The sequence below is a fragment of the Pteropus alecto genome, unplaced genomic scaffold (assembly GCF_000325575.1).
Source record: "Pteropus alecto unplaced genomic scaffold, ASM32557v1 scaffold121, whole genome shotgun sequence".
Lineage (NCBI taxonomy): Eukaryota > Metazoa > Chordata > Mammalia > Chiroptera > Pteropodidae > Pteropus > Pteropus alecto.
In genome coordinates, this window is record NW_006434369.1 from 4,451,919 (window position 1) to 4,474,706 (window position 22,788).

A 22,788-nucleotide genomic window follows, 5' to 3' on the forward strand; every position below is an offset into this window, starting at 1 on the left:
TTCAGCAAATGTTTACTAAGCACCTAACTTAGCCTGTTGGGGAGAAAATGAATAATTAATTCTACCTTGCCCAGCCTACTCACCTGGGTATAACTCATATACATGACATTAACAGTCGTCATTTAATTAGGTATTCTCATACTGGAGTCTAATCCAGTGAAACATTTTTCTTTCATCAAGATTACTTTGGCAGCCTTGTTCTGCATTCAGCAGTCACTCAAATAATTGCAGATAATTTAATAAACCGGAAAAACACTAGGGTCAGGAAAGGCTTTGTTAAAAAAAAAAAAAAAAAGGCTCATATTCCCACCCCCAATTTATCTTCTCCTCTTTCAAGGAGGGTGCTGTGTGAGGCCCCTAACATTTACTCAGTCTGAACAGGGAGCAAAGCCCTGGTTGTTTAAGGGTAAGGAGGTAAATAAGAATCTTGCCCTCAAGAAGTTTATAATCCAGTCTTCAGTGTTTTACTTTTTCCTCCTGGTGTTGCCAATGGAACTCTCTGAACCAAACTTTGCACTTTATACTCACTCAGTAGAGACTCAAGAATTCTGATGACAAATGGTCTAAAGTGGTAGTTCTCAGGAAGGAGACACTTTGGCCCCATTTGGCAATAGCTGGAGACATTTTTGTCTGTCACAAGTGGAGGGTGCTACTGGCATCTAGTGGGTAGAGGCCAGGTATGCCGCTAAACATCATACAATGCACAGGACATCCTCCACCACGACAAAGAACACCCACCCACAGTGTCGATAGTGCCTAGGTGGAGAAAACCTGCACGAAAGGTTCCGTCCCAGGTAAAGCGGCTCTTCTCTTTGAACAGAAGTCTCTGTCCATGTGCTACTGACAGACATGCCTTCCCCTTACCTTGCAGTTAGTGTACCACAGTGCCAGAATGAGGTTCCTCAAAGCCAGGTACATGGTGGGGTCTCGGGAATACTCTGGGAACTCATAGAGCTCATCCAGCTCCATCACATCTGGCCTCACGCACAGGGCTTTGCCACACTCGTTGGGCTGGTAGAAAGGCTGGAAGTACCGGTTCATGTCTGGAACTGACAGAAGCACAAATGGGCAAATCCTACAAGCTGTAACTTCCCAATCTAAGCAGAAGCAAACCAAAAAGGACAGCCTCGACAAACGCCAGTCTGCCCTACACAAGTATTTCTGCTTCCTCCATCCAGTAAGGCAAAACATGCATGAACTAAACAAATATTTCTTCCATTCTTTCTTCACAAATTTAATTTCCATGATATGGAAATTTTTTTTAAAGTTGTAATTGTATTAAAAAAACACATACCATAAAATCTACCATCTTAACCATGTTTAAGTGCACAGTTCAGTAATGTTAAATATATTCACATCATTGTGCAACAGAGCTCCAGAACTTTGATGTCTTGCAAGACTGAAACTCTGTACCTACCGAACACCAACTTCCCATGTAAATCTATTTAAAAGGTAACTTCCATTGGAATTCTTCTGATTATAAAATCAATAGGTTCGGGGAAGTAAATAACAATCACTAACTTCTAATAATGCTTGAGTGGGAGTTTACAGTCTATCAATGTTGTTTCTATGAACAGATAATATTAATAGACAGCTTTTTTATAAAGCAGAAATGCTATAAAAATGCTATTTTCTAAACTGCTTTTTAAAATGTATGACATCATGAACATTTTCCCATGTTACTAAATAGGACTTCGATGGACATATATTTTCTTATTTATGATTTAACCATTCCCCTACGGCTGGGCATTTAAACTTCATCCAATTATTTACTATTATAAGCAATGCCACACAAATTTATTTGCACATAAGTCTTTGGACTTACTTTTGAGAATTTACTTTGATAATTCAGTTAAGATAAACTCCTAAGGTTAAAGGGTATCTATTTTAAGGTTTTCGAATCATGCTGTTAAATTATCCTTCACAAATGTACACGCCCACTAATGGTGTTTGAGTGGTTTCATTCTACCTTCACTAACAATGGGATTTTTCACTTCAGCTTTGATTTTTTACCTCAGCTATGTTTTTAGAGGGCTTAATGTTATTAGATAAAAACCTTGAGTGAGATACAGCCACAAGGTCAAAATCTATTTGCGCCATTAAAAATTAAGTTTGTTATTATGCAGGCAGGAGATCTAATATTCTTGCTTGCACACCAAGAATTCTCATGTAGTATTTTAAAGATCCCTTTAAAATAAACGGTCAACAGCATGCCTGCTCTGAACTGAAGTTTTGAATTTTTTCAAAGAGCGGATCATTTTCCTGAGACTATCAAAGGCGTAATTAGGAACACAAAGACTCATAGAGAAAAAAGAAGGGCTGCTCACATAGTCACAACTTTCTTCCGGTATGCTACAGCATGTATCATCATCAACTTATACAGTTATCCAACTTTATAAATACTCATTAAATTCCATAGATATGATTCCTGGACAAGCGTCTTTCCAAATTACTGAGGAAAAAATTAACTGCACAATATACGCAAATGATATGGCTGATCCACAGCATAACCAAATCCATGAAATAATGAGGTGCTTTATATCACATGTTGCACGCATTTAGAAAGTCTTTTCCATTTGGCTCTCCCAAATGTTTCCAGGAAATGAACAAGGGAAAAGAGGAAACACGGGGTACCAAGACCAGCTCTTACCCAGCACAGACGGGACCGCACTGGAGTGTTCCAGCTTCCCGGGACTGGTGTCACTGGCTGCACGGTTTGTGCTGGTGCAGGAGGGGCTCATGCCAACACAGTCAGGGTAGTAGGCAGAGAGCAGGGGTGCTGCCACACTGTCTTTCAGCAAAGGAGGTAGAATGAGCATGGAGTACCACCAGTGGTTGGAAACTTCCGACACTCTCTGAAATGGACAGAGCAAGACAAAGAGGGACAATGACAGACAAGAAATGTACATGCAGATTCAGCCAAGCGCAGATGATTTTCTTCAAGGCATTCATCCTTAATCCTTCTACTTTGCCTTCCCTCACTCGACAATCCTACACCAGAGTTCTGCACAGATTTAGAAACAAAAGTGTCTGGCGATATCTGGAGAGCATGTTTCCTAAGCAGAGAAAGTTCTTTCAGATATATAGCAATAGCCGCTCCCTATCCCCTAATCCCTCCTCCAAAAACCCACCGAATCCAGGTCTTAAAGCTGCTTCTATCTACTACATCGACATGTTTAAGTGTGACATGACGAACTTCCTTCTGTTCAGTAATCATTTATCATCCACCCCCTTTTTTACTGAGGACCTGAAGATAACTGAAATTGTAAAACTGGGCAGAAAAAGAGTTCTAACTAGTGGGCACGCATTACATTAATGCTTTTTGCCACAGGCTACTAAAAAACTTTCAGAGGAAAAAGTATACTACAACCACCAAAATAAGATGCTAAATGTGAAAGTGGACCAAAAAAGCTATTTTTGGTCCTAACATATATGATCATATTCCAGAGTTGACTGAACATATGGAGTCATTGGATTAAAACATCCCCATGATGACTAACTACTGCAATAAAAATAAAATTTGGTTTAAAAAGCAACACTGCCACAAATCCTATGTTAGATAGCCTTTTCTAAACGTGATCTAGAATGTATGCTCCAAGAAGTCTAAGAATCTGATACAGGAGAACCTTGAGCTCAGGGTCCCTTTGATGTTAGTTATCCAGACTCCCAGCAAATGCCACTTGCCATAAAGCTGGGGTTTGTGAACTCGAGGTCTACAGGGTGAACTCCCTGCAAACTCATTTTATTTGCCCTGCAGATTTCAGAGTCCAAATCTGGGACAAGCATTTTTCAGATTACTACAAGCCCCATCACCCCCTATAAATTACTCGCAGCTGCTTCACACATTCATTTTACTTGCCTGGCCCAAAAGCATTTCAGTGTGTAATCTTTTGTTCTCAAAGCTTGTTTTAGGTTTGGCTACCCTTGACCAGCTTGTGCTGTACCAAAACGAAGGGAAGCTTCAGTTCCTTCCTCAAACCACCAGTACCACCTCTATGGACACGTTATCTGAGCTCAGCCCCAAGGAGAGAGTAAACTGGTGTTCAGATCCTGACACTCCAAATGGACCACACAGAGGGCAGAATGTAGGTGCCTTAAGAACTCAAGCTCTTCCATTCCCTTCTACTTCCTGGCTCTTGCAGCTATGTTGGTAAATTGAGTCAGAACCTAGACGAGATCTTGCCATCTTATTACCTCTTCCCAGTTTTTCCTTTCCCCTAGAAACCCACCTGAGGGTGCTCCAACCAGCCTGTGTACTAGAATGAGAAAAACTCAAAACTGACTAATAAACTAGCACTTGATCTTGCTATTCCAAGTGTGGTCTCTCAACACACTCACCATTACTGGAAACCTGGCTATAAATTTGTCCATATGCCTCAAAAATCCCCCTCTCACCTTGAATACACATACCACTGAAGAAATTGTACTTGATGTAGTGAGTCTATTATTACAGTTAATGAAATACCAATCCCCAAATTCACGTCCACGCAGAACCTCAGAATGTGACTTTTTTTGGAAACAAGGTCTTTGCAGATGTCATTAGTTACACTGGAGTAGAGTGAGCCCTAAATTCGCTATGGGTAGTGTTCTTATGAGAGGAGGAGAGACATAGAGCCAGAGGAGACACATAGGAAGAGGGTCATGTGATAACGGAGGCAGAGATTGGAGTGATACCTCTATAAGCCAAGGGATGCCAAGGATTGCTGGCAACATCAGAAGCTGGAAGAGGCAGGAAAGATCTTCCCCTAGAGCCTTTGAGGGGATGGGGCACAGCCTGCTAATGGCTTAATTTTGGACTTATAGCCTCTGGAATGATAAGACAATAATCTTCTGTTGTTTTAAGCTACCCAGTTTGTGATAATTTATTAGGAAACTAATACAGGCAAAGTTCAGAAGCTGCTTTAAAAGTGAACCTAGAATCCACAGAAATAGAAAAGGGGTGAGGTAGGTGACATGGCTCTAAACCTGCTCCTGAGTCTCTCTTACACGAATGCAAAAATAAATAACTGGCAGATGAACATGCGGGGACTCTTCCAAACTTTTTAAAGTTCTTATATCCCAAGAATATGGCTTCTGTTCTAAAGTTCAAATTCTTCTACATGGTCTGAACATTAGGGGACAGATTCATAGAGTATTTTAACAGTATGTGAAGTTGTTTTTTCTTTCCTTGTATTATCTCGTCCCGTCTACCTTAAATCCAGAGATTGTTTGGGCCACTGCTTTACTAAGGAAATGTTTGAGGGTACAAATAATTATTAAAAATATATGTATGTGTGTCTCATATAAATTTAAAGTAGACTTGCTAGATGTCTCCCTTTGCCTAAAAATCAGTCACAGTCTCTGAGTTCCAGATATCTAGAAAAACTGCAAGTTAATAATCTTAAATCACTAAAATGCAGAATAAGTGAGAATCTCAAAATTTTAGGAACTCAGAATTTTCAAAAGCCATTTTTCTGAAACAGCCATTGGATTTGGTTATATAGTCCATGGAGTTTGCCAGCTCAGGTAGCAAAGTTTCACAAGACAAATGAAATGTGACGAGGATTTGCCAGCTGGAAATACTACTTTCCCTTCCATAGTAGGGACAGGTCAAAGCAGTCACACCAAAGTCAAAATACACAAGAACAATCTCGCAGCTTAATCTGGGCCTCAATTATGGGCTTCTTGTTCTTTTCTTAAAAGGATTCAAGTGGAGATAAGGTCATAAAGTTACCCATGAAAAACAAGTATAACCAATCTGTCCTTACAGTAAGGCAAGGTAGCAGTTTCTTCCTTTTTATTTCCTTTTTATGTAAAAGCAATACAACTTTACTTTTCTTCTAAGTTGAAAATACCACTATTGCTCGCATTTTCACATTGTTATCACGTTAGCATAAAAAGCCTCTGATTGGCAACCAAAGAGACAGAAACTCACAAAGCTGTCAGTCATTTACGTAGAGTACTTATCCTTTAAGGTACAAAGAAATTCAATCCAGAACATGCAGAAATACTCACTAGATCCTCTGGGAGGGAACAATGATCTGAGGTCTCGGGCTGCAAAGGAAAGCCAAGTGTTAAGTTTATTTATACTGGCAAAGAAAAAAGTGTGATAAAACACTATATGACTGAGCATGAGGGGAAGGGTGCTCTCTCACAAGAATGTCCTGGGTGGAAATCTAAAGAAATGACGACTCTGGAGAGCAATCTGACAAAATACGAAAATTTAAATGCACTGTAACTTGGCACAACTTTATATGACTTAAGACACACATACTGTTTGTCCAGCAATTCTAACCATTTTTTATATTTTCTAGAGAGACCCCATACATGTACACCAACAGAAGTTTTAGAAAATGTTCAAAGGAGAATTATTTGTAATAGAAAAAAGCAAAACACAACCCAGAGGTCCACCGAGGGTAGAATGGATAAATAAACTATTTTATTCAAATCAGGGCCCACTCGGCCCTGATTGTGGCAATGAGAACGAACTATGACCATATACTACAATGCGGATGAACCTCACAGACATAACGGTGAGAGAATGCAGCCAGATTCAAAAGAAAACACTGTATGATTCCATTTACGCAAAGTTCCAAAGGAAGCAAACATCCGTAATGTTTTAAGTCAGAATAGTAAGTGGGGGAGTAAGGGATGGAGACTGAGTGAAAGGGGGTGCCAGGGGTTTTCTGAGGGGCTGGTAAGTGTTCGATTTATCAGGAGCTGGATAAACAAGGACTTTGTGAAAATTCAGAATTGTGTTTGAAAGTTATAAATCAATTAAAAAGTTGCCTAAGGAAAGGGAGGACTGGCATACCATATGGCCTAGCAAACCTGACGCTTGGAATACGTCCTAGAGCAACTCCTGCATGTGTGCACTGGGAGAGGCATGCATACTAGAAACAACCCTCATGTGCATAAGCAGAATAGATACATTGTGGTAGATTCGCACGATGCAATACTACACAGCAGGGAAATCATACAATGCAATATTACACAGCAGGGAAAATTAATGGACCAGAGTTTTAGGCAACAACACAAATTCATGTGAAAAACCTCCATGTTGAGGGAAAGGAGCAAGCTGCATAAGAATACAAACAATGCGATATAATTTATAACCAGTACAAGAACTATGCGAAACTTCACATGTTGTTCAGGGTTTGGAAAATGTGTATTAACTCTGTAACAAAAGGCAGAGGAATAAGTACAAAATTTGCAATACTGTTTATCTTTTGCAGGGGAGGGAAGATAAGCTACTGAGGGGCATGCAAGGGATGACAAAGGCACTGGCAATTCCTGTTTCTAAAACTGGGTGCTGGGTACTGTTTGCTTTCTTTATTCCTTACACACAAATTATAAATTCTCTTTTGTGTCTAAGAATTACTTCATATTAAAACAATTGTATATTCTCTTTGATGTAGAAATTTCATTTCTAGGAATTGATCCTATACATATACTGAAAAATGGCATAGATATAAAGCTATCACTGCAGCACTGTCCTCAATGGTAAACATTTAAAAGTCACCTAAATGCTCTCAGTTGCACTAAATTCATCAAGATACATCCATTCAGTGGACTATTTATTATATCGTTTTTAAAGAGAAAGAGATCATTAGGTCCTGAGATGGAAGCATCTTTAAGATATATTAATGACAAAAGCAAGCTCCAAAACAGTGTGAATATTTTGATACCATTCTTTTCAATGTCGTTTTCAAATAAACCTTTTCAGACTTTGTCCTTGACAGAATACCAAGCTGAAAACTAAAGGGACTCTGGATCGATAAACACCATTTAAATAAATATTTCAAGAGTTCAGGCTATAGATAGTAATCAATTGAGACTGCAGCCGCAGCGTCTCAAAGAAATTCTTGGCCCAGGTAGGGAAGAGATGTAAAACATGATACAGTACTGAGAAGCTGGAATTTAAGAAGACCATGAAGCCTTCAACTTTAAGGCAGTTGAGAGGGGAGAAATGCAATTGTTTTCAAAAGCTTAAGGAATCTGACACCTCTGAGTCCTCTGGGGGAGGGGAAAAAGCTCAAGATGTTAAAATACATCCAACCATGTGATGAATCAAAATAAACAACTTGGGATAGAAGGAACTGTGGTAAGAGAAACTGTGGGGAGCAGTAAACCCATGTAAATAAATAGAAGTGTGAGCAACGGAGGATGTATGTTTACAGAAAATAAATGACACGACATTTACTCCAACAGAGTAAATTAAACTAAAAAACAAAATGACAAAACTAACAAAAATTGGGAGAGAGGAAAAGGGAAGATGGGCTGAAGTAATTTACTGTAATTTACTTTTTCCACTTTCACAGCAAGGTGTCAATACCTAAAGTTGAAACATGCAATTAAAAAACAATGATTCCGACCTCTTAACATCTTCATCATGTTTTCTTAACCTTTTAGGGAGTTTTTAGAAATTACTCTTTCTAGAAACATAAAAATAATTAATCTATGTTCAGCAATTTATTTCACGTTGGCTTCTTTTTCTGATTTAAATTTTTGTTGTATTAAACCAGCATGTATAGTACCATGTCTTAATATGAAATTATTTACATACCAGGCCTTCTCTGTATATGTATATATGCAAGAATACTCTTAAGTGGATCTCATTTACTGATAGTTACTTCATGATGACAACTGCATGAACTCTTTTCTGCTATCATCTTTGTTCTTTTCTATCTTGCTTAAATTTTTCAGTGATGAATACATATCATTTGGCTAAAAATGAACTCATGCTGAAGAAAACCTTAAGACTTTTCAAAAACTACTTAAATTGAAAAACTGAAAAGGACAACTACCACCCAAAGACAAATCAAGTTAAATAAAAAAAAGACAAGGAAAATTTGAACAATTAGTAGAGATACCTCCACCGTCAGCAGGTAAGAGAGATTATGAATAACTCCAAATGATAGCTAAACCAAAGCTAGTCGAAGCACAGTAAAAAAATGATTCTAATATAAACTTTTTATGTAAAATCACACCTAATATTTAGTAACATAACAATATGCAAGTCATCCAAAATATTTTTTAATTATTTAGAATGACTGTTTAGAAACTTTGCAGAAATACATTGAGTGAAAAGGCCCAATATTTTCGAATGCTCTTGGCTGAACTTGACTTTATATTATAATTAAATGCCACCGAGTCTACTTTTAACTTAAGAAATAATCTGGGGTACAAGTGCTAGTCAAGTTCAGTGTAGTCATGACAAGTTTCGGCTAGCTGGACATGCTCCCCTTTGCCTCACAAACTCATGTACCTTCACTACTCAAAACCTAGTTCCTATCAGCAGACCCACTCAGCCTGGAAAATAAATTAAGCACACCCCCGCTCACCCCCCACCGCACCTCCAAAAAAAAGCCCCAGTGTAGCCCTACCCATTATATTTTCCTCTGTCCTTCAGAGGGGACTTCTACTCTGAAGATTGAGCTCGAGAATCAATTCAGGGCTAAAATCAAAGGTTTTAGAACAAGACTTGTTAATTCCAAGACCCTGGTTTCTTGGAATTAGATCTGTGCTTTCTACCCTTCACTCTCGAATTACTGACATCAAAAATAAAACAAGGATATCACCATAGATCTCACCAACATTAAAAGAATAAGGCAACACAGCAAACAACTTTAACAAATTTGACAATTAGATGAAACAAATTTCTTGAAAAACACAGCTTTCTAAAACTGGTAGAATAAACTATCTGAATAGCCATGTATCTGTTAAAGAAGTTGAATTTGTAATTTCAAAACTTCTCACACACACACAAAAAAAACCAGCCCAAATGACTTCACTAGTGAATTGTATCAAATACTAAAGAAGAAATAATATCAACCTTACTCAAACTCTTTAACAAAATAGAGAAGAAAGATATATTTCTGAATTCATTTTATGGAGCCAGCATAACTCAGGGACAGCAGAATCTGATAAGAACATTACAAGAAAATAAAATGACAGTATTCATCATGAACACAGATGTAAAACTCTTTAGCAAAATATTATTAGCAAACTGAATCCAACAATTCATTAAAAAGATAATACATTAAGAACAAGTGAGTTTTTTTTTCTGGAATGCCAAGGTTGTTTCAACATTCCAGAATCAGTGTAATTCACCACACTAACAAATTAAAGAAGAAAAGCCATATGATCATAAAAGATGAAGAAAAAAGAAAAAAAATATTTGACAAAACCCAACATCCATTCATAATAAAAAGTTCTCAGCAAACTAAGAATAGAAAAGAATTTCTTCAATCCAATAAAAGGCATCTATGAAAAGCTACAGTCAACACCACACATAATAATAAAATACTGAACACATTTCTGCTATGGTCAGGAACAAGGCAAGGATGTCTGCTCTCCAAATTTTATTCAACACTGTCCTGGTAGTCCCGTCCTGACCAATGTAATAAGACAAGAAAAAGAGCAAAAAGACTCAGTTATTAAAAAAGCAAAACAGTCTTTATTCACAATTGATGTGATTATAGAAAACCCAAAGGAATCTACAAAATGATTCTGAAATTTAATAAATGAACTCAACAAGGAGAGATATACCACACTTATCGGTCAGAACAGGGATTGGGAAATGTTTTCTATAAAGAGCCAGATAGTAATTATTTTAGCTTCTGTGGATCATATGGTCTCTGTCACAACCATTCTGCCACTGCAGCATGAAAGCAGCCACAGATAATACACAATGAATGTATAAAACCTTATTTTAAAACAGGCAGGGGGCCAGATTTGGCCCATAGTTTGCTGACCCCTCGATTAGAAGACAGAAAAATGTAAGGATGTCAATTCTCCTTAAAATTATCTATAGATTCAATGCATTACAGGGGCTTTTTTGTAGAAATTTACATGCTGATAATAAAATTCATATGGTAATGTAAATGACCTAGAATAGCCAAAGCAGTCTTGAAAATGAAAAAGTCAGAAGAATTTGCACTACCTGATTTTAAGACAACTTATATAAATACAATAATCAAAACAACAGAGTACTGAATTAAGAATAAACCAAGACATCAATGGAATAGAGTCCAGAAACAGACCAATGTGCATGGCCAACTGAATTTTTGACAGCTGAGCCAAGATAATTCAGTGGGGAAAAAAAGACAGTCTTTTCAGCAAATGGTAGTGAACATTTAAATATTTATAATAAAAAAATGGAATCATGGCTTATACCTCACATCAAAACCAAAAATTAACATGAAATAGATTAGTAAAAGCTAAAACTATAAAGCTCCTCAAAGAGAACACAGAAGACTATCTGTGTAAGCGAAGTAGTCAGTGATTTCTCGTAAAAAGTACAAAAAGTTATAATGGATAAACTAGGCTTCAAAAGTAGAAAATGCTCATCGAAACACTATTCAGAAAATGAAAGGGTAAGACAAAGACTGGGAAAAAAATCTTCAAGATCATATCTCATATCCAGATTACATAGTAAAGATAAAAAAACCCAATTTTTAAAAAAGATTTGAACAGATGTTTCTCTAAAGACAAAGTATGAATGACCAATAAACATATGAAAGGATGCTCGACATCACTAGTCATTAGGGAAATGAAAATTAAAAACACAGTGACATACCAGTACATACCCACTAGAATAGCTAAAATTTTAAAAAAAGAGTAACACCACCAAATGTTGTAACATGATACAACCGTGAAAAACTATTTAGCAGTTTCTTAAGTATAAATTTACCATATGACCGAGCAATTCCACTCCTATGTATTTACCTTTAAGAAACAAACACGGGTCCACAAAAACACTTGCACAGAATATTCACTAGTTTTATTTATAATAACAAAAAACTGAAAACACCATAAATGCCTTTCAACAGGAGAATGGTTAAACAAATTGTGGTATACCCACATAATGGAATACTACTCAGAAACAAAAGGTAAAAGCTATTGATCTATGCAACAACACAGATAAATTTCTAAAATAATTTTACTCAGTGAAAGAAACCAAACACAAAAGAGTATATATTGGCTAATTCATTTTTATGAAATTTAAGAGTAAGCAAAACTCTGCTTAGGGCATAGAAATCAGAACTGTGATTGCCTCTGGTGGGAGGGAAGGAAATAAACAGAATTTTTAGAGTAAATAATGTGTATCTTACTTGGGGTATTAGTTACATCCAAACTCAGTGAAATTCATTTAAGATCTGTACATATAATTATAGTATGTACGTGTACCTCAATAAAAAAACAAGATGCAATTTTACATCTATTAAAAATACCACCATTCAATGCAGGTAAAATAAAATGATCACTCTGCACAATAAATCTTTAAACCTTTAAAAAGTAGTTTAGAAATCTGTATCAAGAGACTTAAAAAACTTGCCTACCAGAAATATGTAATCAAATGCATAAAAAAGTTTTAGTATAATAAATCTCTATGCGTGCTTACCTATTAGGGTGGGAAGGAGGAAATGGTTAAGGAAGACTTTCACTTTTTATCTGTATATTACGTGTGTGTATATATTTATATATACATATACATATATTCGATTTACTTTTTTTAAACCCTGAGATTATATTCATGTCATACTTACGTAAAATTTAAAATGAACAATATAGTTCCTAAATGTTCATACCCTTTTTCTCATCATTTCACTTAGCAAAATCTTCCAAATATGTTTATAATAATTATGAGTTGCTTTAATAATATCTATATCTTAAATCTCAGGTTTTAAAAAACTTGATCATAAACTTTATGAAACTTTTCATTATTCTTTAAAAAGGGAAATATTTGAACTAAGAAAACATTTTTCCAGCGATGATTGCATATCTTTGTGAATATACCATAAAGCATTGATTGTACATTTTAAAAGGGTGAATTTTATGGTATGTGAATTACATCTCAAATTTTAAGAAAGTATTTTATTCTTGAGATTACAATGACTCCTAACATTCTTTAATGTACTGAAGGAAATAGGGACATGTGTAGATTAATGCTTTAACATATTAAAAGAAATTACACATTTTAAACACTAAGTAATTGCCAAATGTCACAAGAGGCACATTATACTAACTATGGCAGATTCTTAATTGCCCAAACATATCCGGTCATCCCTTCCTCCTGGTTTTGTCTGATATTGCAACATGCTCCGTTATAAAATATTTTCTTCCTTTGTATTTACTGTTGTTTAAAGTTACTGCATGATCCTGTTCTAGCCAACAAAATATAAATAGAAATCTATCATTGGAACTTCCAGGAAAGCTCCTATTTTTCCAATAAGGTGGGAGACACTCAGCTGGCACACCCCTCTTGCCCTCTGCCTCTCACATATTTACTGCTTAGAATGTGGACACAATGATTGATGGTGTAGCAACCATCCTGTGGCTGAACCATCTTTGGCGGAACTAGAAACTATGACCTCCTTGAGCAACAACACCAACCCTGGACAGCCTATTTCCCAACTACTCAAAGGAGAAAACTAAAATCCTTAATTGGTTAAGCCATTGTAGTCAGAGTTCTGTTATATGTGGACCAATACAACTCTGATACAAAGATCGAAATAAAATAAATGGAAAATATACATCATTACTATTTACTGACAACTAAATTAACCTACCAATTAATTCAAAAGGAAAATCAACAGAGATCATACCTTAGCAGCAGTATTTGGTTTCATACCACAGCGGTAGGTCTTAGCTATCTGTGGAGTAAGCTGGATTTCCTTGGTAAGTTGCCTCCATTTTCTACAATCAGGTTTTGTACACTGAACCTAGATGGAAAGCAACATGTCAAGGTCAATGAGTTGGCTGATCTGTGATCAATGAGAGCCTGTGTTTCTCTCATCCATCACTCACTCTGGCATCTTCTCCACATAATCTGACCAACCTTTTAGTACTTCTAAGTACTTTTTCTTTCCCCTTTGCATGACTATCAGCCATATAATCCACTTTTACCCCATTAGGGTAATTTCTGACCCAATACTAGCTCAGGCACCAGGAAAGTACAAAGGGAATCTGACTACTCTTGTCAGAAAGGTTTTCCGGCTCTAATCTAAGGAAATAATCAGAGGTAAATTTAGTTAGTTACTCAAAGGACATATACACTAAATGAAATGTGTGGTACCCTGGATAGGATTCTGGTAGAGTAAAAAGACACTAATGAAAAAAACTGATGAAATTCAAATGTAGTTATTAGTACTGTACCAATGTTAATTTTTTAGTTTGACAAATAATCACGATGTGTTAGATGATAACATTAGGAAAAACTGATGGGAACTCTCTGTATTATCTTTGTATTTTTTCTGTAAATTTAAAATCATTCCAAAATAACAAGTTTATTTTTTTTAAAAAAGCGTGCAGATACCCATAAGCAAAAGAATAAAGTTGCATCCGCACTTCGCACATATCCAAAAATTAACTCAAGATGGAGCAAACATCTTAATGTAAGAGATAAAATGATAAAACCCTTAGAAGAAAACATAGGAGTCAGTCTTTATGACTTCATAATTGGCAATAGATTCTTAGATATGACACCAAAAGCACAAGTAACAACAAAAAAGTGGATAAATTGAACTTCACCAAAACTGGAAACTTTTGTGCATCAAAAGACACAAAGTAAAAAGACCACTTAAAGAGAAAATATTTGCAAATCATATATCTAATAAAGGTTTAGTATCCAAAATACATAAAGAACTCTTATAACCCAACTATAAGACCAAAAAGAAAAAAAAAATTTAAAAATGAGCAAAGATTTGAACAGATATTTCTTCAAAGACATATAAATGGCCAACAAACACATGAAAAGACCCATTAGTCATCAGAGAAATGCAAATCAAAACCACAATGAGATACCACTTTGCATCCACTAGAATAGCTAGAGCAAAAAAAAAAGGAAAACTAGAATTGGTAATGATGTGGAGAAATTTAAACCCTTATACATTGCTGATAGGAATGAAAGATGGTGCAGCAGTTAGCTAAATAAAATAGTTTGCTAGTCTCTCTCAAAAATTAAACATAGAACGTGACCTAACAATTTTATTCCTAGGTATATATTGAAAACAGGTATTCAAATAAATATCTGTACACAAATTTTCAAAACAGCTCAATCTGTAATAATTAAAAGGTGGAGTGACACAACTGTCCATCAACAGATGAATGGCTAAATTAAATGTGGCAAATTCATACAATGGAATATTAGTCGCCTGTTAAAAGGAAAGAAGAATTAATACATGCTGCAACATAGATGAACCTCATAAACATCTATGAACCTCAAAAATATTACACTAAGTGAAAGAAGCCAGTCATGAAAGGTTACATACTGTATGATTCCTCTATATAGACATCCAAAATAGGTAAATGCATCAAGACAAAAAGCAAGTTAGTGTTCCTGGGACTGAGGGGAGGGAAGTATGAGAAGTGACTGCTTAACAGACACAAGTTTTACTCTGTGAATGATGACAATGCTTTGGAATTAGAGGTAGTGATTGTACTACATTGTAAATGTACTAAATGCCATTGAATTGTATATTTTAAAATAGTTAATTTATATTATGTGAACTTCAATAAAAAATTTTAAGTGTGCAAGAGAAACTTGAATCTTCCTATGATATTAAAAAATGAGCAAATCATTTATTAAATGATGGTATCTTTATCAAATATATGTAATCACTAGAATTTATTTTCAGAGTGGCTAAGTGAAAAAACATAAAATCAAATTAAAAACTAACAGTTACCAAAAATTATATGCAAAGTATAATTTTAAACCTACTTAAGATTTGTATATAAGCATGAAATTGTTTAAATATACACATAAAAATATGAACATAAGATGAGAGATATGTACCAAGCTTAGCATTGACTATCACCAGTTAGTGGTCTTTGGTTTCTTCTTTATATTATCTTGAATTATCTTTTTTTTTACAAAAATAAAAAATGTGATTTGGTTTAACAGACATAGAATAATAAATGTAATAAAAGCAAATTTTCCTAAAAATTGGTATTTTCATCCATTCCTCTTGCTTTTAGTTCTACAAATGCTTTACAGAACAATAAAGCATTATCCTTTTTACCCAATAGGGGAGCTGCTGGTCTGCCATGAAAGCTTTGGGACTAGGTTCAGTTTTTCCATTGCTAGTCCATATCTTTTTCCATGTAGTATATTTGTCATATCCATCCTTATGGCTGAAAAAGAAAAAAATACATCAAGCTATAAGCTAATCAGGTTTTCAAAACAGGAGGCAGGTTAGCAAATCTTATGTAAAAGACTTTTATAAGGAGGGAAAACTTATTACAGCATCCATAAAACAGACTGTCAGGGATGGTGCATTCCAATCAGTTTAAATAGCTAAAACTGTCTACCCAGTTCCCTACAGGTGCCAACATCTTCCCCCAAACCTTGGCATCTGTCCCCTTATGTACTGTCGGAGAATAGCAAAGCTGCTCCTAGATTTTCCAGAACTTGCAGACTAAAAAGAATAACTATCTCATAGCAGATATTTTTGGAACCCTGAGTGTGCACACACACAAACATGAACACTAGCAAACATGCAAACTAGCAAACTACAGCATCAAAGTTCTAACACAGTTGCAATAGTGGAATAACTCAGTAAGCCTATGCACTCAGCCTTAACCATCCGACCCCTTCCACTGCCCCCACTCCCACGCTCTCTACCACAAAAACCTCCAACAATTAGCAAACAAACCTTCTGTAGTAATGGTCAAAACATTCATTACAGAAATGCTCCCCACAGGAGAGGTGATACCATCGGGAGGTATAGCCATTCTTGGCACATCTGAAAATAGCAAAAATATGTACCTTTGTTAATTAGTAACATTTCTTCTTCTCGTTTTTTAAAAAAATATGTATCAAAAACCTATGAGTCTACTTTGCATTATCTCCACTTAAAATCCTAACAACCAGGAGCTAATAACTATGGAAGTAGAATGGATGACTGACAGGTAATAATACATAGTGAGGACACAGAGACTTAGACCAGAGGACTCAACGCAGCTGGTTGCACATCAGAAGGGCCTGGGACTTAGGAGTTTTATGAAGACTACCAGGAGCCACGATAAGGTTTTAAGACATGAAACAAGGAATGTCACTGTGCTTGCTGCAAGCTGCATGTATGTGAAGGAGAGAAGTGTGGTCTCTAGTAATAACATCTGGCCCAATACTGAACAGTTAATGAATCTGGCCAGCTGGAATCTGACCCTTGAACAGGCAATCTGGCAAATACAACTTGTCAAACAGCCAATAATGTAGTTAAAGAGTGAAATCTAATGCCACCATGAACACTAACGCCACCACTCTTTGTGATTAAAAAATGAGATTTGTGTTCCAGTTTTTACTGAATCTTAAGCCTTCATTGAAGAATTTTCTCTGGAAGTAGAAGGTTATGCTTGCATCAGCCCAATAAAAATAGCAGAAGTGCAATTAGCCTCATGGTTTCAGTGAGACCTGTTTATGTCTACTGGAAGAGGAGGTATGTTATACGGGGTAGAAGTCTGGGGAAAGTAAACACCTGCTGGTCTACAGGGAGCCCTACAGTTCTCTCTACTGTGTTCCCATCCCTGACTCTGTCCCACCCTCAATCTCCAGGAGATGTACAGCTCTGGTTGGTGGGATTTGAGGATACTGACCAGCTACTGTGCAGAGCTGATTTGGCTATGTCTACCAGGGGGAGTGTATAGAAGAATGTGCTATGTACAGAATGTACAGGCAATGTCTCTATTATTAGATGACCTGCAGTATCTATATATATCTTCAGGAAAATTATCTTTGAGGATGATGTTCCGACAACACTCTCACAGGCAGGAATGTGAGGCCAAGACATGCTATCTAAACAGACCTTTCAGAAGTACTTGCAAAGCACACGGGGCACGTTGCTGTACAGCCTGCCTTTTCACATTTCCTGTACTTCTTCTCTGACCCACCATCTTCATCCTCATCTGTCATCTCCGTTGCTTTTTTCTTTGCCTGAGGAAGAATCAGCAGAGGTTAAGATTTGACCAGAATAGTCAAGGGCAAATGTGGTGGAAGGTTTACTACTGAAATGAACTCCATGTTAGGAGGAGTTCTAAACTTGAAGATCAACAACATCCTGGAAGCTGACAATATAGCAATTTCCTTGAGACTGTACTATGCAAGTAATTCACTAACTTGCTACAAATATAGAACCAGCACTTTAACGACAAGTCTCTAAGAACTAAAATGCATGTGGGCCTTTCTTAGCAAAAAGCTTTATCAGTCAAAATAAAAGCCACTCTCAACTTAGGAATTTTATTTTTTTTTTTTTTACTTAAAGCAGTTATACCCTCACAGTATTGCAGCTTAAAAAAAAAAAAACAAAAACAAAAACAAAAAAAACTAGAACAATTCTAGAAAAAGAATTACATCATTCAGGAGTTTTCTTTAGGGGAAAAAAAGCCATACGAAAGATGACAACAAGTAACCTATCAACTACAGCAGCCAACCAACTACAAGTTGAAGTCTAAATACCTATGAATGACAGCAAGCCAAGCATCATCTGGCCCCAGCTCACATCCTGGCGGCAACCACACAGCTGCGAATCTCTGAACACCCCATGTTGATTCACACTCTACACTCTTATCTTTGGAGTTCCCTCTGCCAGTATGCTTTTTTCTATATTCTATGACTTTATCACTTTGTACTGTGATTGTCATAGGGTGAATTTCTCAACTAGACTACAAGTTTCTTGAAGACTGAAATTATATCTTTTCTTTTCCAATTCTTCAGTCTCAATCAGACTAATTCTCTGTGCTCAAAACAGATGCACCAAACGAACAAATGAATAATACCTGCCTACCGGAACTCCTCAAAGGAAGACTATCTGGAGAATGATCAAAAGACGCTTTTTTCTTTGTTCTCCCCCGTGGGGTTGCCATTGTAACAGAAAATCTGCAAAATAAATAGATAGATAGATAGATAAATGGTTAAATATTAGCATTAGCTAATACGTTCAACACTCCGGAGCAAAGTTCTTTGGCAGTTTTCGTAGGTAATAGTATATGCTCTGCAGTTAGTCTGCCTGAGTGTGAAGCTATTGCTTTCAAGTTACTTAACCTAAGACCTCAATGTTCTTATATATAAAATGGACATAGCAAGAGTCTACCGTAGCACTGGTATGAAGATTAAGCAAAATAACCCATTTAAAGCACTAGGCCTGGCATATTATAAGTACTCAAAAAATGTTATCCATTAGTAGTATGTACATTTAAAAATATATATATTAAAAAAATCACATGAATAACCAATAAACAAATTACATTACTGTTTGAAAAATTCAATGAGTAAAATCACCTAGTTTTTGTCTTTCTCTCCATCTTACTGTGTCTTCCTAGTAGTTCCTCAATTTTGACCTACTATACTTAAAAAGAAAACTCATTCTCTTTTCTCAGTAAAACCCAACAAATAAATGTCAGGCACACCTTCTAGTCACTACCAAATATAGGAATCTGAGTGACATAGTTAATGCTGGAAAAATTTTATGATTTCTTAAACTAGACTAATAACAGCATGGTTAAACAAACATTAAGAACCAAAGTCTACAGAGAAAATAATGCATGGGAACCATGAAAGAGTGAGTTATCAAATTTTTTAATTAAGTTAGATAAGGAATGAAAATGCTTAGAAGTAAATACTCAAAAATACATGGATTTTACAATTATCACACATCTCTTTACCCAATCCATTGTATTTACTACATACTTACACACTCACACAAAATAGCACAGAAAATAAATAAGGCATACCTATGGATAAGGAATTTGAAAGTGGAAAAGTGTTATCCTAAGATACAAATTCCACATACAGGCATACCTCAGAGATATTGTGGGTTTGGTTCCAGACCACTGTAATGAAACAACTATTGCAATAAAGTGAGTTGTAATCTTTTTCTGGTGGAGATATTGCCTACAATCAGCAAAAAAAAAAAAATGCAACACCTGTGAATCGCAATAAAATGAAGCACAATAAAATGAGGTATGCCTGTATGTAATCTTCATCTTGGAAAAAAGCTTTTTGAGGGGCTTGTAATCCCATTGTTTCCTATCTGTGAGTTCTACCAATACTTGTAAGAACATTTTTCATGGAGAATTAACATCGTGCATGAAAACTTTCAGTTTGCCAGCTACATCAACTGTGAGAAATCTTGACACCAATGTTGATTTTTCTTTCACTACTCTTCATTTTCTCAAAACCATTATCCTAGTTGTGAACACTTAAATTCTATACATATTCTGAAATGCATTATAGTTCTTTAAGGATTAAATAAATTGCCATTTAGTTCTACAGCACTCCTGATACTGCTGGATAAACATTAATAATGTTAAAAGTACTACTGCCTACCTATCATTTTTAAACCTAAAGGCGGCTTTTTGGATCACATTTGTATTTCCAAAAGGCTGTCCAATCTAACAAATCTCTTTATATAAAATATATATCTCATGTTATTCACAAAATGATCACAATTAAGGTATATGTAAAAATAGTATTTGTGAATGTACAGTATATGTTAAGTATTGCAGCAATAACATCTGAGTCTAATGTGGGGTTATCAGCCTAGATTCATGCAACATTTGACCCTGTCATCTAGGAATGCAAGCATTCACAAGAAAAAGCATAATTTCTGGAAATTTTTCACCCAACATTTAGGTCCAACTGTATACTGGAAAGTATGCATTTAATTGCAATAATGATGTAAATCAAGAAATAATTAAGAGGAAATGAAAACATTAGCTATAAAAGCTATTATTAAATCTGTTGTCGGGGAAAAAACATGATTTTTAGGGTAGTGCATTTCCACTTTTAATTATACAATTAACAGTTATGTACCCTCATCCTTTTTTGAAACTTTCTGTAATTTCTGTATTTTCACTGTTGCTAGATTCTTAGTTCTTAAAATGGAAGGAAAAATTTTAAGTAAAGTTGGAAGGGCTGTAGTTTTTGTGCTTTTAAGTATAATCTTAGAAATACTGATTAAAAGTGTCATTAAAACAAATTAGTATACTGAAAGTGCTTTCCCATCTGGTTTTTCAAATTAACAAACACACCTAATATTAAATATAATCAATTTGTTTTATGTTCTATATAATTTTATAAGCATAGTTCTTAATTTTAAATTCCTAGCTTTGGCTTTCTTTTAATGTAATCAAAAAATATATAAGTAAACATATAAATGGATATATCCATATCTAGATTTCTATTTTAATAATTCCCAGAATTTTCTGAAGTAGCTTATTCAAAAAGTTTTTAAAAAGTGTTCATAAAAATATGAATCGAAATGACTCCAGGTTGGAATAAAAATTTATAGTGGCATCAGCATAATTTCTAAAAATAAGACAAACTCCTAGAAACTTATTTAAACAGAAACAGCAATTTCCCTTTGGGCCATTTAAAATAAGGAAGGACTAGCACCTTACTGCACCCACACTAATCAAATTTTCCAAAATATGGATCCCGTTCAACTGCCGGAATACTTTGATTACTTTCCCTGCCTGGAAGACAATTAATTATTGATGGTCATTTTTTCATGTACCTCCTGAAGAAACCTTCCTTCTCACTTGCCTATCTTCCACTACAATAGATTAAGAAAAAGAAAAAGCCTGGAGTTATGTGTGTGTATGTGGAGTGATGGATCTCCCCAAATGGACTGTTCTATGGACTCTTGCACGCTCACCCAAGGGAAGCCTAGGCCTCTATCTGGCTAGGTTCCAAATCACCGAACCCCAACTTTCTACAGCTGGGCCTGCCACTTCCTTCCTGTTTCACCTGCCATCTGCCAGCTGGCAGGCTGTTGACTAACAGCTACCGTCATCGGGCCGCCCCCTTTGGGTCCCCAGTCCCAGAGGAGTTACCCCAGCAACCTGGCAATGCCGATCGTATCTCAACGCGTGGTGGCCGTGCTGGAGCATTACCACACCTGCAACGCAGTGCCGGCTCCTCGCCGCCACACTCTCGCTGGGAATAATAAGCTAGGGAGTTCCTACTCCGACTGTGGGTTTTCTCTGACGAAGACCACACAACTCCCAAGTGACAGGGCTATAATAGTCCCCAGGAGGGAACCCCAACATTCCCTGTGCCAGCTGCAGCCGCCTCGCTTTCCGAAAAGCTTTCTCGTTTGTTCTCCGAAGTCGGAGAAGCAACAGCCTCTGGGGCTCACCTGAACGCTGAAGAGGTGCAAGGAGTCGCGGGGAGAAGGCACCGCTGTGCAGAAAAGAAAAAACATGGTAGGGGGTTAGGAGAGACCCGCAACACCACGACGAATTGGAGAACCCCGTCACCGCAATACCCCAGCCGGAGAATTCCTCTTCCTCAGACAGGGCTCTCTACCCCGCATCCCGCTTCCAATCGGGGTGAGGTATCAGCCCCTAGAGCATCCGTTCACCTCCCACCCGGGCGAGGGGCGCTGCACAGGAGGAGGGCTTGCACCCCAGCCAAGCTGCTTTGTGCATAGCTGTCACCCGAAATCCACCGCCGCTCCCACGCCCGCCCCCGGAGCCGCGTGCGCCCCACCTCGGAGCGCGTGTGAGACAGTGCGCGCCGCCCCGGGCTGCGGGCGCCTCTCCGGAGCTGCGCGCCACGCGCACAAGACTGAAGGATCTGCGCCGCGAGATGCAGCCCTCGCTCGGCCGCCGCCGCCGCCGCCGCTGCTGCCGCCGCTTCCGCCCCTGTGACGGCGTGACCCGGGGTGGGAGGAGCCGGCGGGAGCAGGGAGGAGTAGGGTCCCCGCCTTCGGCTTTGCCGCCGCGCTCGCTCCGCCTTAGCCATTTCCGCCGCTGCGCCAGCCAGAGCGTGTGGGGAGGGAGCGGGCTGTGGGCGCCGGGGAGGGG

The 22,788-nt window shown here is 37.1% G+C and overlaps 1 protein-coding gene across 3 annotated transcripts in view; it reads right to left on the reverse strand.

Annotated features, from left to right (window-relative positions):
- Positions 1–22,645, reverse strand: part of KDM1B (lysine demethylase 1B) — a 47,187-nt gene extending 24,542 nt beyond the window's left edge. The window contains exons 1-10 of one of the 3 annotated variants that reach the window (XM_015587280.2): positions 22,472–22,645; positions 22,119–22,162; positions 18,757–18,856; positions 17,787–17,914; positions 16,638–16,727; positions 16,005–16,116; positions 13,590–13,706; positions 5,995–6,033; positions 2,651–2,855; positions 865–1,049 (exon numbers count right to left, since the gene is read on the reverse strand). In XM_015587280.2, coding sequence (XP_015442766.1) covers positions 865–1,049; positions 2,651–2,855; positions 5,995–6,033; positions 13,590–13,706; positions 16,005–16,116; positions 16,638–16,727; positions 17,787–17,914; positions 18,757–18,843 — 963 coding nt within the window. In that variant the 5' untranslated portion in view covers positions 18,844–18,856; positions 22,119–22,162; positions 22,472–22,645. The remainder of the gene's footprint in view (positions 1–864; positions 1,050–2,650; positions 2,856–5,994; positions 6,034–13,589; positions 13,707–16,004; positions 16,117–16,637; positions 16,728–17,786; positions 17,915–18,756; positions 18,857–22,118; positions 22,163–22,471) is intronic. The other 2 variants (XM_006909237.3, XM_025044942.1) reach the window with 2 other exon arrangements.
- Positions 22,646–22,788: the final 143 nt, after the last annotated feature.